At 40.7% G+C, this 18,242-nt stretch overlaps 1 protein-coding gene across 1 annotated transcript in view; it reads right to left on the reverse strand.

Moving 5' to 3' along the window:
• Positions 1-2,589: 2,589 nt before the first annotated feature.
• ipmk.L (inositol polyphosphate multikinase L homeolog) overlaps positions 2,590-18,242 on the reverse strand; it is a 28,993-nt gene continuing 13,340 nt past the window's right edge. The window contains 3 exon segments of the mRNA NM_001094242.1: positions 2,590-3,985; positions 5,061-5,142; positions 13,001-13,173. Of these exon segments, the coding sequence (NP_001087711.1) occupies positions 3,363-3,985; positions 5,061-5,142; positions 13,001-13,173 (878 nt within the window). The 3' untranslated portion in view covers positions 2,590-3,362.

The following is an 18,242-nucleotide window of genomic DNA, read 5'->3' on the forward strand; positions in this document are numbered from 1 at the left end:
TAATTTGAGCTCAGATTGAGCAGGGAGAGACTCAGGCAGGAAGTAATGTCAGGCTAATATGGCAGCTGCTATCCTAAACACACAGCGACAGTGTCTAGAGCTGTTTCAGGTATGGAAATGCATTCTAAAGAATAAAAATGGCATTCTAGCTTGGACTGCTGTTGCTAATATATTGGCAATAAACTGCCTTGGTAGCTTTCCTTCTCCTTTAACAATGAGCAAATAAACAAATATGGCAGAATATATTTACAATGCATATAGATACTTTGCTATGTAGTCAATGCTTTTCTGCCCATATATGTTATCTTATAGTTTAACCTGTATTCAGACAGAGCTCTGCTATACAAGGTCACACTTGCATGCCCCATGTATTAGATGCCCCTATAGCAGTGATCCCTAACCAGTGGCTCTTGAGCAACATGTTGCTCTCCAAACCCTTGGATGTTGCTCCCAGTGGCATGAAAACGGATGCTTATTTTAGTAATTACTGGTATGGAGGCAAGTATTAGTTGTATATAAATAGATGTACTGGCAGACAGTGCCTCCTATAGGCTGCCAGTCCACAAAGGACTACCAAACAGCCAATCACAGCCCTTATTTGAACCACCCGGGAACCTACAATTGAAGGTGGCTCATGGGTAAAAAAAAAAGTTGGGGACCCCTTCCCTATAGCATGCTTCATCTGGACATCAGTTTAAATCTGATGTTTTAGTCCCCATTGAAATAAACATTTAATTAAAGAAAACAAAATAAAACACAGAAATGCAAAGTTTGTCATTCATGAACTGGGACTATTAAACATTAATCTCTTTCAGAGGTAGAAATTCCCTGCTCCAGTTTTTCAGGGAGGAAGTGGGGGGGGAGCCTGTATTCAAGTACAACTCATACTAAAAAAAAAAAAGTAGGGCTGGATTAGAGAACAGATGCTCCATTGTTTCGCCTCTGTGGTATATAGAATCTGTGCCTATGCAAAGTCACCGTTTATTTTCTTTGGAATATCATACTGAGATGACGGCAAATAGGCCTATTGAGAAAAGGCAGACGGGTATCTGTTCTTTGGAAACAGAAGACTAATTTGTCCGAATTGTGCACCACGCTGCCCAAGGCCTGTCGGCACGACTACGAAAGCTCCTTAGAATACATGAACCCCTCATTCATTTTCCAGCAACTTTGGCGTCCATGATCCTATTCGGAACATAAACATGAATTTTGTTGCATTGGTTTGCTGGTACAGGTATGAGATCAGCTATCCAGAAACCAATTATGCAGAAAGCTCCGAATTACGAGAAGCCCATCTCCAGTAGACTCCACTATAATGAAATAATTAGAATTTTTAAAAAGGATTTCCTTTTTTTTCTGTGATAATAAAACCGTACCTTGTACTTGATCCCGACTATATAATTAATCCTTATTGGAGGCAAAACAATCCTGTTTGGTTTAAATAATGTTTAAATCCTTAGACCTAAAGTAGACTTTAGGTATGGAGATCCCTTATCTGGAAACCCACAGATAATTCAGGATAACAGATCCCATACCTGCACAAGCAAACGTCAAGGATAACTAAAGCTCCAATGGACAATCTCTTCTATTTGCAACATAAAAGGGGTAGTTTACAAGCAGGAAGGCAGTGTGCAAAAAAAACTAAACATTTTTAAAAAATGTGAGCAATCCACCATTGTTTTGCACTTCGCTCTCTTGCTTTGATAACAGGTCTCAGTTTTGGAGCACAGAGACAAATGGTGGACACCCTGATGGACACAGCACTGTATTCAAGTGGGAAGGATGGGGGAAGGCAAGTAGGCATTACCCCTAAAAAAGTGTCACCCTGCCTTCATGTTTTATTTTCCCCTATTTATTTGTCTACTGGAAATATTAAGAGCCGATGTATATATCATTCTCTGATTTAATCCACCAAGCTTCTATTATGGGCTTACTGGCTCGGTACGCCCTATGGAACACAACCCTTTCTGGTATAATGAAAGAAACATTCTCTTCATCGAAAAAACCCCAATTAAAATACCAGTGAGAATCACAGTAACACAGGGATTCTGGAACAATTCTCACCTGGTTTCCGTTTTTGGCATTTTCATGCATTTCCGCCTTTGCCTGCCCAACTAGGAGGGTGCAGTCTGAGGGCTCCGATGTTGTATTTTGAGCAGAATAAATAAATTGTTGCATGCCATAGTCATGTATTGTCATTCTTAATGCTTCGGTTGTGTTAGCATTGCTTATAGCCCAGTTAGTAGATGAGTGGCATAACAAAAATGGTCCGATGTCAGGGGAAATTGGGTCAAACAGAACCCCTCAGTGGTAGTTATAATAGCCTAGGTATTCCCATATTTGGAGCCTCTTTAAAATATGCACCCCCCTTTCTCAAGTTCAGACTGTGGCATCATTTTTGTGCCGTGAAGCACAGCATGTTGTGTGGGTTTTTAAGCTCCTGGATGTCCCTGCTGGTGGGCTCCAAGAAACTTGGACAAGCTGGGGGAGAAGTGGGAACTAAGCTAACCGACCAAAACTTGAAGTGGCTTTAGGATCCCCTTGATTGGACTTCTATATAGAGCTATAAAGTACAGACAAATGCAAAACTATTGAATTCTTTTCCAGTAATATTAGAAGTCTTGTAAACAGTAGGAGGAAACCCAAAACAAAAAGTACAGTGGTTCCTAATGGCTCAGTATAAATGCGGTCAATTTCATTACAAGAATACTATTGTCAGCAAAGAGCAGAGATTGTTATCCTGGGGTATTCCTACAATTGGTGTAAGACACTTCCCAGAATTCTCCAGCAGCTACTAGGTTAGCAAACCCTTACCGAGTGGGACACCTATACATTTGGTGCGGTGAAATGAGAGTTACTGATTTCTTTTCCTTTATAAATATAAATAAAATGAATGAAGGCACAGCTTGTTTCCCCTGGGGAAAGACAAAAACAGCTAATTCCGAGCGGTAAACTAAACGTGGTACTTCTGATCACCGATATTGTTTTCAGTTAGAAGAGTGGTCCCAAACAGCGATTTATCTTACGTGTCAGAAAGGCAGAGCTCTCCATAACGTCCCTTCAACTCCAGTCTTTCCTCTTTGTTTCAATCAGCAGCCCACCGGAAACCGTTCCAAATTCCAGGTCAAGCTGCTTTTCTTGACGAATACAAACCAGTTCATTTTTCCTGAGTAATATTATAAAAGGTAAAACCCTTCCACCAAAGATTGGAGAAAAAAAAAAAAAGGTTAGAATATATTTCAGAATTACGATTAAAAACCCAGTTTACCACAATTACAAGTGCAAATATTCTGAACGGCGTATTGTCCATGATTATCAGGTCATTGGCCACCTACTAAAAACAAAAATCTAAAGATGTGTTTTCAGTCGCGCAAAATACTTTGCAACACTGAAATTAAGCTTTTGAGACCATAAATGTACCCCCCGTCTTTTCCGTTACTCGGGAACACGTGAGCGAAATCGATCATCCGCACATCCACCTGAGGGCCGTCCTTCAGATCAGTCGGAATATGGCAACGTACGTTTTCCAGTTTGGATACAAGGTTTCCATTCAGGTGTTCGTGGGAAAGGTCATTTTGACTTTTTGTGCTGCCGTGGTCTCTACTTTCACCCTCTTGAGACACTTGGCTGTGGTGCCTCTTGGAACATGGCTTTCTCTGAAGGGCACAGATTTCGGCCATGTTTTTTTCTACAGATTCTTCAGTCCCTCCATTTGTTACTGAGCTAAACATGGGAATGTTATTGTTACACTCGCTGTCTGTAAACTGTCCTTTCGGGACTGCCCGTTTCTCAACCAGAGTGCCATCGATCAATCGTTTTGTGGTGTGCGGAGAGGAGCCTTCATAGACAAAGAGCAAGGAGCTTGCATAAAAATGATAATTTTCCTGAAGTTCGAACCACTGCAAAATGCTCTGAACTTTCTGCACGCATTCAGCCACAGCATCTTTTCTCAAGCGAGTACCATTATGAAAGAACTTCGACACCCCTACAAAATAAAAGCATAATGACAATGAGCTGCAGGAGAAGGCCTGAGCTGAGTTTTGCAACATGTAGGGCACAGAATTGCCACATCTCTGATCTACAAGTGAAAAAAAGAGGAAATCCAAAATAATCTAAACAAAATGATTTAAGGGGGTTATTTATTTAAGTTTGAGTTGTGTTTTCCAAGAAAATTCGAGTTTTCCAGTTTATTTTTTTGGTCATTTCGGAATAAATAAAAAAAAAAACACTTGAATTTTCAAGATTTATTATACCTCGACCCTGGAGATTTTTCGAATCCATCTAAATTCATTGATCCATCTAAAACCTGTCGAGGTCATGTGGAAGTCAATGGCAGATGTCCCTTTTGAAGATGTTAATAGTCTGCATGATGTTCGAGTTTTTTTTTCACAGGGTCTTGCTTAAAAATTCGAACAAAATTAGATCGATTTGAGTTTATTCTCGCGGAAAACTCGATTAGTTTTTGGGTTTCAAAATTCGAACTCACAGTCAGGTTTTTTCCACGTCAGAAACCATTTGAGTTGTGAGTTCATTCAAGGTATAAAAAAAAAATCTAACATTCGACCTTTGATAAATAACCCCCTTAGTGTTGGACTCTACATAACATATAGGAACATTGAGGGTTAGGAGAAGGATGTAACCAAAACAGTTGTCCCATGCATTATAGAGAAGTAAATCAGAGCAACCATCCTGAGAAGTGATGAGGTCTGATTAGGACCAGATCGACACATTGATGAAGAGTCTATAGACCCCACCATATGATCTGGTCCGTGGCCATCAGGCCAATTTGGCTACCCACACAGAACCTACAGACTCGTCAGAGGAGGACCACCTTAATGTGCCAATGATCCAAACCAGCAGATCTTGAAGTGTATGGCCAGCTTTAGGGTAAAGGCCAATGGGGAGATTAGCAGCCCGTCATAAATCTGCACAACCACAGGCAACTAATTTACCCAAAATGCTTTCCCATCGGTGATCATGTAAATCGCTGGTGGGAAAACACATGCATCAATAATTAACCAACGTTTACTCGTAACTGTTAGATTAGTAACAAAACCCACCTTCTTTTACGGTCTCCTTTGTCAAGCTCCTCCCATAGTGCTGGTTTTGCGTTTCGTAGCTGTCAGAAAGGACATTATAGACCTACAGGCAAAAGACGAATATTCAGTTAAATTTCTACATTCTTACACCTGGCTGTTTAATATCAATTCCTATAATACACAGCTTGTTAAACAGATAAATGTAACTATCGGCAAGAATTCGATTTTGTTCACAGACAGGGCGCCTCTTGTACTCGCTGCTTTGAATGGGGCAGAGTCAATAGCAGCAGGATTCTAATAGCCTCCCTCCATAAATTTCCCAAAGCATATTACTATTAGCTAGTGTTCCAGCCGATTGCATGAACCCCTCCTGCTAGGAAGGGAACTTTAAAACAAATTCACGGAAAGACAATTTAAATCCTAACAAGAAGAATAAAGCATTTACAACATAAGTCCATGAAATATTATTATACTCGGATGCCGGGAACAGTTGCCTGGTAGGGAACAGTAGCATAAATTGCTGGCTATGTGGCTGTACTGTCTCAAAACAGGTGCACTAGGTACTAGAATATTTACAGGAACCTGGAAATATTTCACTTTATATACCGAATTTCTTCCACCTGGAAATACAAAATGCTGCTAACTGGTTGCTACAGCCCTCAGCCTAAGACACTATGCCAGGTTATGATTGTATAAAAGCTCATTTAATAAGGTAAAGCCTTATTTACTGAACATTTATGAAGTAAATATTAGCATCCTGCTTAAGCACCAAACCGGATCTGCTCTTGGGTTGCTTGTGAATTATCATCTGCTGCAAGACTCGCCTTACAATAAGCGGGCAGTCCGTTGATAAAAGGTGTGTATTTATACAATCCACGGCCTGTGCCAATGTTCACTTTACATTGGCAAACTCTTAGTTGTCTTATCCTTTATGAAAAAAAAATAAATCCCAAGGCCGCAGGTTCATGTCACATCAGGAGATTTGTCATCATGCAATGGTTGCAAGTTGGTTTGTCATCGTTGAATGGTCACCAGTTGGTTTGTCATCGTTATCGTGGAATGGTCACCAGTTGGTTTGTCATTGTCATCGTTGCATGGTAACCAGTTGGTTTGTTATCATCATCGTGGAATGGTCACCAGTCGGTTTGTCATCGTCATAGTGGAATTGTCACCAGTTGGTTTGTCATCAGCATCGTGGAATGGTCACTAGTTGTTCCTATTGTGGACAACGGATATGGCAATACAACTGGTATTGCCAGCAGGTGACAACCATGCAAGTTCACCATACATTTACCAATGGCAGTTGTCCACAATGGTAGTTGTCCACAATAGAAACCAACAGAAAACTTTCATCTACTTTTCCCATGGCATCTGATGCTATGGAAATCATCTGATGGAAGGGTCTATAACAGACCCCTCAGTGGTGCCCGCCAATAAGCATTAAAAAAAACTCCTTCAGTCATCTATAAAATTGCAACCTACTTTAAGAAAACTAGACCCCTATGAGCTCTACAATAAATTTGAGCTGCCCAAGACTTGGGCTCAATCGCAGGAATACACTTGTCTTGAGACATGGCTATGGGGGTTTCTTTGGACCCTCTCATACCGCTTGAGCTTTACGCCAGCATTGCAAGGGGTTCATTGTAATTGGCTGCTCAAAGAAGTAAAAGATTGCCATTAAAGGGATACTGTCATGGGAAAACATGTTTTTTTCAAAACACATCAGTTAATAGTTCTGCTCCAGCAGAATTCTGCACTGAAATCCATTTTTCAAAAGAGCAAACAGATTTTGTTATATTCAATTTTGAAATCAGACATGGGGCTAGGCATATTCTCACTTTCCCAGTTGCCTCCAGTCATGTGACTTGTGCTCTGATAAACTTCAATCACTCTTAACTGCTGTACTGCAAGTTGGAGTGACATCACCCCCCCAGCAGCCTAACAACAGAACAATGGGAAGGTTATGAGATAGGGGCTCCCTAACACAAGATAGCTCCCTGGAAGATCTAAGAACAGCACTTAGTAAAAGCCAAGTCCCACCGAGACTGATTCAGTTACATTAAGTAGGAGAAATAACAGCCTGCCAGAAAGTAGTTCCAGGCACAAATCACATGACTGGGGCAGCTGGGAAACTGACAAAATGTCTATCCCCATGTCAGATTTCAAAATTGAATATAAAAAAATCAGTTTGTTGAGAAATGGATTTCAGTGCAGAATTCTGCTGGAGCAGCACTATTAACTGATGTGTTTTGGAAAAAAACATGTTTTTCCATGACAGTATCCCTTTAAAGTTCAGTAAGGTACTGTGACTATAGTTTTGTTCCAAGACAAATACTAATTTTCTCACACCCAAGTCCTTATGTAATTCACAAGGCATAATCTGCATTGAAAGGCCAAGGCAGCACTTAATACCAAAATGTTTATTGAAGCTTAGGTCTGTGCCAAGATTACAGCCACGTCAAGTTCAGTCAAGGAATAATCAAAGATTTACCCCTTTCTCGTGCAAATGTCTAAGGAGATTGACACTCATTCAGGTGTATATGAAGTGTTACATGGCTAAAGCTGTATAGTTTATTTTAATCTCTTTCTAAGACAATGTTTTCTTTCAGGGAAGGGCGTCTTAGGCGTAGGCTCAGACATAACCATCTAGCTCCTACACCTTCCTTAAGCCATTTATCTGGTCCAGCATAGTTCAAGATAACTTTTGTAAACATAAAACTGAATAAACATGGGCCTTCACGAATATTCCTCAGAGAAAGGTGCATGACAACCATTTGTTTGGCACCAATGTTGAACAAGGACCTCGCTCAACCTGGACTTCTCTCATTGACAGATGGGGTTGGAAAAGAGATCAAGGTAGTGAGGTCCTTCCTCACTAGAACATAGACATGTACATGTAGTTGTAGTTGTGCTAAAATGTTAATTAGCGTCCAGGATGTTAAATCAAAGTTTTTCTTAGTCAATGAGGTGACTGTTTTTCTTAAGATGGCCATAGACCCAAAAGATAACGTTGTACAAATCTTTATTTTTCATGCCATGGCGATCAGATGTTTAGTCGATTTTAGAGACTCGTGAAGTCAAGCTGTGTAAACCGCCCCAAAGAAGTTGAACCACAAAGCAGGCTTGTGACATCTGACCAATTTGTGTAGGTTGGTAGACCCTTACAAATGAATCATTCTACAAGTACTATCATCAGTTATATCTTAATGAACATATTATACAGGGCTTTATTCCCCAGAAGTGCATAAAAAAGGGAGGTTGGACAATAAACCTAAATTCATGTTTTTTAGACTGTGGAAGGACACTGGAGCACCAAGATGGAACCCACACAAATAATGGAAGAACACACAAACCCCCTGCAGATAGTGCCCTGGTCAAAATCAAACATAGACCCCAAGTTGCACCTACATACTTTTAATAAGTTCAATATCAGTTCAAACATATGACTGCATTTGTACATACTGTCCTGTAAAGCTAATCACAGTGCCACCATGGTGTAAAGTATGAGTTACATACCCCACAAATGTTGATAGTGATAGGATTTGGTTCGGGATTCCGGCCGAATCCTTATGTCCAGCCGAACCGAATCCAAATCCTAATCTGCATATGAAAATTAGGGGCAGGGAGGGAAATTGCGTGACTTTTTCTTACAAAAAAAATATATATATATATATTTTCCCCTTCCCATATACAAATTAGGATTCGGTTCGGTATTCGACCAAATCTTTCGTTAAGGATTAGGGGGTTCGGCCGAATCCAAAATAGTTGATTCTGTGCATCCCTAGTTGATAGAAACCCTACATTAGTTAATTCCTTTTGCCGGAGATGGAAATAGTTCAGTGCACAGTCTACAAGCACAAAGTAATCAAATGCCACCTGAAGTCAATGGGAGATAAAAACTTAAAGCTGTTTTTCAACTGGAGGTTGTGGGAATTAATTTGAAATGTGGCATTTACAAGTCAAAACAATTTATAAAATATGACTCGGTACACTTCCAGATTCACCTCTGAACTACAAATATTGAAATATGGGCCTGCTGGAATAAAAATGTTATCGGCGTTGCTGCTTTTTAACAGGAACAATGGCTATGTTAGCTCACGAGTCATAAAATGTTAAGATAGATTGTCTAACCTTTGGAATTACACACAAAGACTCATTTGTTGCTGGCTGGGCTTCTGCATGTGTAGAGGACACTGTATTCATAGATAAACCGTATGCCACCTTCCTAGGAGTGTCTGTACTTACTATGAGAGCTCTGTCACATGCTACAACGATTGTGACTCAACACTTTCCATAAAAGTGCAAAGAGCAAAACAGGAGGGGTGATGAGCTCTGGCTGAGTCGCCAATGATTGAAAATTTAAAGGGATGGCCCACACCAGAACAAAACTCTTGACAGATTGAAGTACATGGCAATGTAATGAGAACTAAAGCTTAAAGGAGAACCTTGTACAACGGGGGGTTTAGTTCTCCATCTTCTGTCCATTCGTATCCTATTCGGGTCTGTTCGTCGACAGGGAGTCCACAGGCGCTTGTGAAGTTGGGGCTTGTCAGGAATCCACTTCAATTACGCATGCGCCTGTAGGCTCCATGTTGGAGAACAGACTGAAGAGGATACGAATGGACAGAAGATAGCTCAGAGGGACTCCGCTGCTCTGGTTTTGGAGCTCAGGATTCCAAATAGGAGCGATAATCTAGGTGATTACACTGCATGGGCACAGAGAGGTAAAAGGGGCAGTTGAGGGAGCTGTTGTACATCGGGGGGTAGAGAAGTAGCTAGAAATGTTGTACATTAGGTTTTGTGCTTCTGTACCAGTTCAAGGCAACCAGCACAACTAGCTTCAGAATATAATCATCAGCCTTGTAGCGTCATCTTATTTTCTGCTTCATGATTTGTGATGACCCCTAAGCTTAGCTTCTCAACAGTTGCTCAGAGCCCACTGAGCATGTGCAGTGCCACGGAGAGCCAAAAGATGGCCTAACAAGATCCAAGATGGAGAACTGCCGTGAACAGCTAAAAAATGGGCATAATTACGGTTACAGGGTCACAAAATTTGTTTGCTGCTGGAAAGTATAAAGGGTATAAAAGGATATAAAATACAGTGGGAGTCATTTATCAAAACAGGGCGAATTTGCCCATGGGAAGTAACTAGGGATACACTGAATCCACTATTTGGATTCGGCCAAACCCCTGAATCCTTCACAAGAGTTTCGGCAGAATACTGAACCCTAATTTGCACATGCAAATTAGGGGTGGGAAGGGGAAACCATTTTTTACTTCCTTGTTTTGTGACAAAAAGTCATGTGATTTCGCTCCCCACCCCTAATTTGCATATGCAAATTAGGATTCGTATTCAGTTCGGCCGGGCAGCAGGATTCGGTCGAATCCTGCTGAAAAAGGCAGAATCCCGAACCAAATCCTGGATTCGGTGCATCCCTAGCAGTAACCCAAAGGAAACCAATCAAATTGCTGCATTCAATGTTTTACCTGCAGCTGCCTGAACATAGGCAATCACTGATTGCTTTGGGTTAATTAATTAATTAATCCTTATTGAAGGCAAAACCAGTCTATTGCGTTTATTTAATGTTTACATGGTTTTCTAGTAGACAAAGTGTGAAGATTCAAATTACAGAAAGGAGAGTCCTACGCGGAACCAATTTCTAAGACCCGGACCTGACCCCACGGCCTGCGACCCGAACCGCAATCTGCATATTTACCCACTTTGACCTGCTACCCGACCCGGACCCACAACCTGACCCGTAACCCGCCAACCAGCATCAAACAGGAAGTGATGGTGCTGCAAACTGGAAGTGGCGGGACATAAACAAGTTTTGTAAAACTTTTAAGGAGTAAAATATAGACAATATTACATAAGGTAAGAAATTTAGATGAGATCCGCAACTCTGCGGGTATACCCGCACTTGAAAATCCTCCCCTCATTCCGCAGGGTACCCATTTTTTTGCGGGTACTCGACCCGCTGCAGGACTCTAATGGAAAGATCCCCAGGTCCTGAGCATTCTGGATAGCAGGTCCCATACTTGTATTGATAGAAATATATATTGCTCCTCTAAGTATACAAAAAAAAAAAGTTTGTTATCTAGTGGTTTTAACTTTTTAGCAAGATTAAGTCCTGCTGAAAGCATATAGATAATACACACAAGAAATCTATTTGTCTGACACATTTTATTTCTTCTCAACATGTAACTGTGGAATTAGGAACAAAAATAGCACCATAACAAAATCGTTCTCATCTACAGAATAGTTTGATATTTTCTGCAAAGAGAATTGGTTCCCTGCAGGCTTATTGTGCCTGACTCCACTCCAATAGCCAAATCAGGATTAAGAACAGTAGGTGTAAAATCTTTGTGTGATGGATAATGTTTGATAATCTCCATTAGAGGTGTTGAAACCAATTCAGTGCCAGGCAAGGCTGTAATTAAAGACCCTTTAGCACTTGCCCCACTTAACAGATGGCTACGGAAAAATGTTCACTTGTTGACTGTATTGAGTCGAAGACGGAGGCATTTATGCTTCGATAATTTGAATATAATATAGTATACAACACTTAGGCTTTATTGAGTTTTGGAGTACCGGTAATATGCAAGAACATTATAAGAAATACACAATGGACATGGTGTTTTGTAATCTAAATATACAAATACACCATCAGCACTAATGAAAACAGTATAAAACCTCCTCTTTAGCCATTCTGAAGCATTCCTATACTAATAGGAGATTGGGGCGAGTGCTATTTCCTACCCTGGGTACCCCTATAACTATAGCAGGGTGACTGTTACCCCAATGTTTCTATATATCTGTAACCTTGTTATGAGCTAAGGGGGCCCAGTCTGAAGGCCAGTTAGGGGGAGATTTGGGGTGAGTGTTTATTTGTACCCTGGATACCCCTGGAACTATAGCAGGGTGACACCCCAATGTTTCTATATATCTGTAACCTTGTTATGAGCTAAGGGGGTCCAGTCTGAAGGTCAGTTAGGGGGAGATTTGGGGTGAGTGCTTATTTGTACCCTGGGTACCCCTGGAACTATAGCAGGTTGACTGTTACCCCAATGTTTCTATATATCTGTAGCCTTGTTATGAGCTAAGGGGGCCCAGTCTGAAGGCCAGTTAGGGGGAGATTTGGGGTGAGTGCTTATTTGTGCCCTGGGTACCCCTGGAACTACAGCAGGGTGACTGTTACCCCAATATATTACAACTGAATGTTTTCTCTTCTTGTATTGCAAGGACTCTGCAGCTCTGTGCATCACAAATGACCCTTTTCTGCCAGCCGGAAGCAATCACTTTGAACATCTACACGGCCATCATAAATACAAACGCCTTGGCTTTTATACAGTTACTCTATCCCATAAGTCATAAAATAACCCCCACCCCAGTGGCGGTTACGGACCATTGTATTATCATGCTATACAGTTACTGATTACGATGCATACTTGCATTTTACACACACTATCCAGATTGGCTGCGAAAATCTCTTCTGCTCCAGGAAAATGGTATTAACAGTATGTTTCAAGGGAACGTGAGGCAAAACGAAGGAAAACACAAGGATAATTTCAACAAATATAGTTGGACCTATGACAAAAACCTTGTGCATCACACTCTGATCTGCAAATTTATTATAGTTTAGTTTTAAAGCGCCAACCTATAATTCATTTACAAAACTTTGCACTGAATCAGATATTGATAAGTCTTCTGTTGCCATTTCAAGATACATTTTCAGTAAATGATATAGGGTGGATAATTACTGCAAGGTACAAAAAGAAAGAAGAAAATATCTCTTAATCTTAATTATTAACATGTAATTTAGAGCGCCAACAGCTCTGTATATACTGTATTACAAGAAACAATTAAGAAACCAAAAAACAGGCAACACTTCATAATGAGTGTTACAGTTTTACAATAGATCCCACAAAGCCCTTTGAATAATAGGACACCGAGAACTTACCCTCATGCCAAGTACCAAGAAGCCGATCTCTTCCATCAGAGGGTACTTGCTGACCTGCTGCTGGATTTTCTCAGCTGAAGCAAACGGGTCGTAGCTTTTTTGGCCTATTTTAATGTCCATGATGCATGGCTTGGTGAATTTCCGGGTTATATCTTCCAGTTTTAAGTAGAGATCTGCAAGTGAATAAATAAATATAGAAAGAGAGATGATGTCACAATGTGAGGGGCTGTTGACTACCCATGGCTAGGGATGCACCGAATCCAGGATTCAGTTCGGGATTCGGCCTTTTTCAGCAGGATTAGGAATTCGGCAGAATCTTTCTGCCAGGCTGAACTGAGTCCTAATTTGCATATGCAAATTAGGGGCGGGAGGGAAATCACGTGACTTTTTGTCAGAAAACCAGGAAGTAAAAAATGTTTTCCCCTTCCCACCCCTAATTTGCTTATGCAAAATAGGAATCGGATTCGTTTCGGTATTTGGCCGAATCTTTCACAAAGGATTCGAGGGTTCGGCCGAATCCAAAATAGTGGATTTGGTGCATCCATGCCCATTGCCCACCCTCCCTGCCCACAGAGCCCCACAGCATTGCTGTAGCCAGAAAGTCTACTGGCAAACAAAAAGAAGGGAGCAAGGCTGCATCGGAGGGCGACTCATGGGCCTTAAAGGTCTGTGATTTTCAGGGGCACGGTTTCCTATGTTTCAATTATTTTTACCTTCTCAATGTGGCCATACATGGGGAGTCGGAAGCTTATTGGGCTGTGTATGGTGCCAGCCAAATGCCCTGCCAGACTGATAATTGCCAAAAAAAAAAAAATCAGGCAGGTTTAATTTTTCTATTGAAGTGAGGCCCACATCTGCGCGTTGATACAATCCTCGTTCCAATGGCCTCCATAGGTCTAATCAAGATCCAGAACGATCAGATCAATCCAATGTTAAGGTGGGCATATCTGTGAAAGAACGATCCTTTGGTGACCTCATCAAATGAGTGGGTTTTTAAACATTATAGTCCTCTTAATTCTCCTTTATAGGCACAACAGCCCATAGCTTCATTTATACCAGCTGGATGGGGTATATATGACCGTGTTGTTTTTTAGACAGGGGATGGTGGCAGGTGAGGACACTTAGCAAAGTCTATAATTTGCAGGTAATGTGCAAAATTGACAAGCTGCATGGTTGTTACAGCAATAGGCTTAGAGAAAGCACAACATCAGATCGAGGAGGTAATAAGCCCAACTTTGGAGGGTGCAGTTCCCATCTGAGTCAATAAGGGAGGCATCTCTGATACAAATGATCGGCATTAGAATCTATTACAAGTATGAGACCCGTTATCTAGAGTGCTCGGAACCCGGGTTTTTCCAGATAAATGATCTACTACAGGTATGAGATCCATTATCTGGAAACCCATTACCCAGAAAGCTCCGAATTATGGAAAGGCTGTCTCCCATAGGCTCCATTTTATCCAAATAATGCACATTTTTAAAAATGATTTCCTTTTTCTCTGTAATAATAAAACAGTACTTTGTACACAATTCAAACTAAGATATAATGAATCCTTATTGGAGGCAGAACCAGCCTGTTGGGTTTATTTAATGTTTACATGATTTTCTAGTAAACATAAGATATGAAGACCCAAATTACAGAAAGATACGCTATACGATGTGTGTGTGTGTGTGTGTGTGTGTGTGTGTGTGTGTGTGTGTGTGTGTATATATATATTTATTTATATTGTCCTTTTACATCTCTTGCCTTGAAACACCATTTTATGATGGTCTGTGTGTTTCTTTAGAGATCACCTGACCAGAAATACTGCAGCTCTAACTGTAACAGAAAGAAGTGTGGAAGCAAAATACAGAACTCTGTCTGTTAATTGGCTCATGTAACCTAACATGTATAGTTTGTTTGGTTTGTTTGTGTGCACCGTGAATCGTACAATCCCAGGGGTTGGCCCTTATTTTTATAAATGGCAGTTATCCATTTATGATTACCCAATGAAACAAACTCATAAAAAAGTATATTATTATGAAAAAGTTTTTTTTACATGAAGCAGGGTTTTACATATGTGCTGTTTTATGCAATATCTTTTTAGAGAGACCTACATTGTTCAGGGGGTATAGTTTTCCTTTAAGTTGAACTTGTATGTAAGTTGAAACATATACATTTACTTATTATATGCAACTTAGACAGATGTTTGCCTTAACATTGTATATTTTTACCTTTCTGTGCTCCGCAGTAGACAATACACGCCACAAGGGATTGGGGCAGGTGGTTTATTAAAGCTAAATGCTAATAAAGGCCAAGCAAACCATAGTATGTTACTGTAATAGCCCCCGTAAGTAAGTGTGAGTTGTGTGTAAGCTGGGTGTATGTAACTTGAGGACTCCCTGTAAACCCAATAGGCTGGTTTTTCTTCCAATAAGAATTCATTATATTTTAGTTGGGATCAAGCACAAGCTACTGTTTTATTATTACAGAGAAAAAGGAAATAGATTTTTAAAAATTTGGATTATTAGGATAAAATGGAGTCTATGGGAGACGGCCTTCCACAATTCTGAGCTTTCTGGACAACGGTTTTCTGGATAACGGATCCCATACCTGTACTATCCTATGGCAAACAGACAAGCCTAGGCTGCAACATATTAGAACATTATTAAATGCAACACTGTAGAACTACTTGCTTGGATTGCACAAAAACAACAACAAAACAGGTTTCCTAAGAACGTAAAGCCGTTGCAGCTGAACTATTTTGAAAAGGGAAGTGTGTGGGTGACATATTTATGGCATTATAAAGAGTGCAATTCTGTAGTAATTTTCGTGCCTGGGACTGTGATTGTGAAACGTAAATGAACCCTGTTGTCTGTTATTGTTTTGTTTATGCGCTTAACTGTTTGTGACTTTTGGTTCTAGCTGTCTGATTCCCGGCATGCGTCAGGCCATTTGCAATGCACTACTGACGTGCAGCATGGGTGAATTGCTTACAAGTAAGAAAAGTAGGGAATGCACCGAATCCACTATTTTGGATTCGTCCGAACACCCGAATCCTTCGCGAAAGATTCGGCCAAATACCGAACCAAATCCTAATTTGCATATGCAAATTGGGGTGGGAAGAGGAAAACATTTACTTCCTTGTTTTGTGACAAAAAGTCATGTGATTTCCCTCCCCACCCCTAATTTGCATATGCAAATTAAGATTCATATTCCGTTCGGCCGGGCAGAAGGATTCCGCCGAATCGAATCCTGCTGATAAAGGCCGAATCCCGAACCGAATCCTGGATTTGGTGCATCCCTAAAGAAACGTATAATCGGTTGTCAAAAGTTACCTCTCCTCCAGCTAAGACTCCAATACCCACAATGCCCTGCTGGGTTCTCCAATATACACAGTAAGTAAGGTAGAAAAAAAAAAAAAAAAAAAAAAAAACAACATGTCCATCAAATTCAACCATTTTAAGCTGATCAACTGCTAGTTGATCCAGAGGAAGGCAAAAAAAAAAAAAACATGAAATGCATGGCATACCTCTAAACATTTTGGAAATAGAAAGAGAGAAAAAGACTGGCTTTGACCACGCCCATTTTGAGGCCACACCCCTTAATTGACATGTTCATTTTACAAAATTTGGTAGGTTATGAAAGCTTGAACACATTTCTGTGCTATTACAGTTTTGCTAATGAAGGTGAATTGCCCTTTAAGCTGCAAGTCACAGTTTCCCCAAAAGACCTGCTTATATTATATTGTTACAATGGTTTCTTTGCTTATCTTAACTTGTGACAAATGTATCGAAGTGCACCTGCCACATATTCTAGGCTCTCTGCCAAAAGCCAAATAAGTTTTAGAAACTTTGTATCTTTTTCTGGCTGTTCAGTGCGGGAGATCAAATAAGAGAGTTGGGACATTTCAGTAACAAACCCGGGACTGAGCTGTCAAATTCGGGACTGTCCCACGAAAAACAGGACAGTTGGGAGGTATGCGTTGCAATGTGAGAACTGGGGCCTTGGCAGTACATTTTAACAGTCAGGAGAAGCAGTGCAGAGCATAAAGAGACTAATACTGCTTAGATGTGCAATATTATTAACAATCATTTATTAATTATATAATGGAAATCTGTGTTTTATGCATGTTTAGATCAATGGGACACAATAACCACTAATAGGGATGGGCGAATTTGACCCATTTCGTTTCGACAAAAATTCGCCCCCGCAAAATGTCGCCGACGCCCATTAAAGTCTATGGGCGTCAAAAAATTGACGCGCGGCGAAATTTTTTGGACGCACAACACCATACAAGTCTATGGGCGTCATTTTTTCGGCGAAACAAGGCGAAAAAATTCGCCCATCCCTAACCACTAAAGTTATATATTTCTCTCCTTCTATAGCCTCTCTTGGAAACAAGAGAACTGCATTGGGAACAGGGTGGGAGATTGAAATGGCTGCACCCAGTGTGGGTCCCTTATATCCGGAACACAGGGTAAGGAGGGGGTGGTGAGGGTTCAGTTTGACCTCGGTGCAGGATCCTGAAATATTAGGGACACTGTAAACTAATTTTTTGATACAAACCATTCAAAATCACAAGAAGTCAGATATGGTGAAATTGTAAATACTTAATTGTAAGCCAAAGAAAGATAACAAAAAGTTACCATACTGCATGGAAAACACTTATGCAATCTGGCTAATCCAATTCAAGAGGAACCATTTCTTAAATTCCATGCAAATATAGCATTTATTTTTACTGATAAAAGGAGAAGGAAAGGTTAAAATTAAGTAAGCTTTAACAGAAAGGTCCTTTGTCAAAAGAAACACCACATTTCTTTCCTTCTATTGTGTACTCAGGGACTTCTGTATCAGACTTCCTGTTTTCAGCTTAAACCTCCAGGGCTAGGGCTTGAGCATGCTCAGTTTGCTCCTCTCCCCTACCTCTTCCCCTATCTGCTGTAATCTGAGCTCAGAGCTATGAGAGAGCAGAGAGAGACACAGGCAGGAAGTGATATCAGACCAAGCTAATATGGCAGCTGCTATCCTAAACAAATAGAGACAGTGTCTAGAGCGGTTTACTCATGTATGGAAAAGCATTCTAAGGGTGGTGGCACACGCTGTGTTCCGGAGAGATTAGTCGCCCAGCGACAACTCTCCTCTTCATCGGGCGACTAATCTCCCTGAAATGCCTTCCCAGCGGCTAAAATGTGAATCGCCGTTGGGATGGCACTTTGGTTTTCCAAAGTGAGCCAACTTCGGACGACTTCGGAAAACGAAG

This window comes from Xenopus laevis, chromosome 7L (genome assembly GCF_017654675.1).
Source record: "Xenopus laevis strain J_2021 chromosome 7L, Xenopus_laevis_v10.1, whole genome shotgun sequence".
Taxonomy (NCBI): Eukaryota; Metazoa; Chordata; class Amphibia; order Anura; family Pipidae; genus Xenopus; species Xenopus laevis.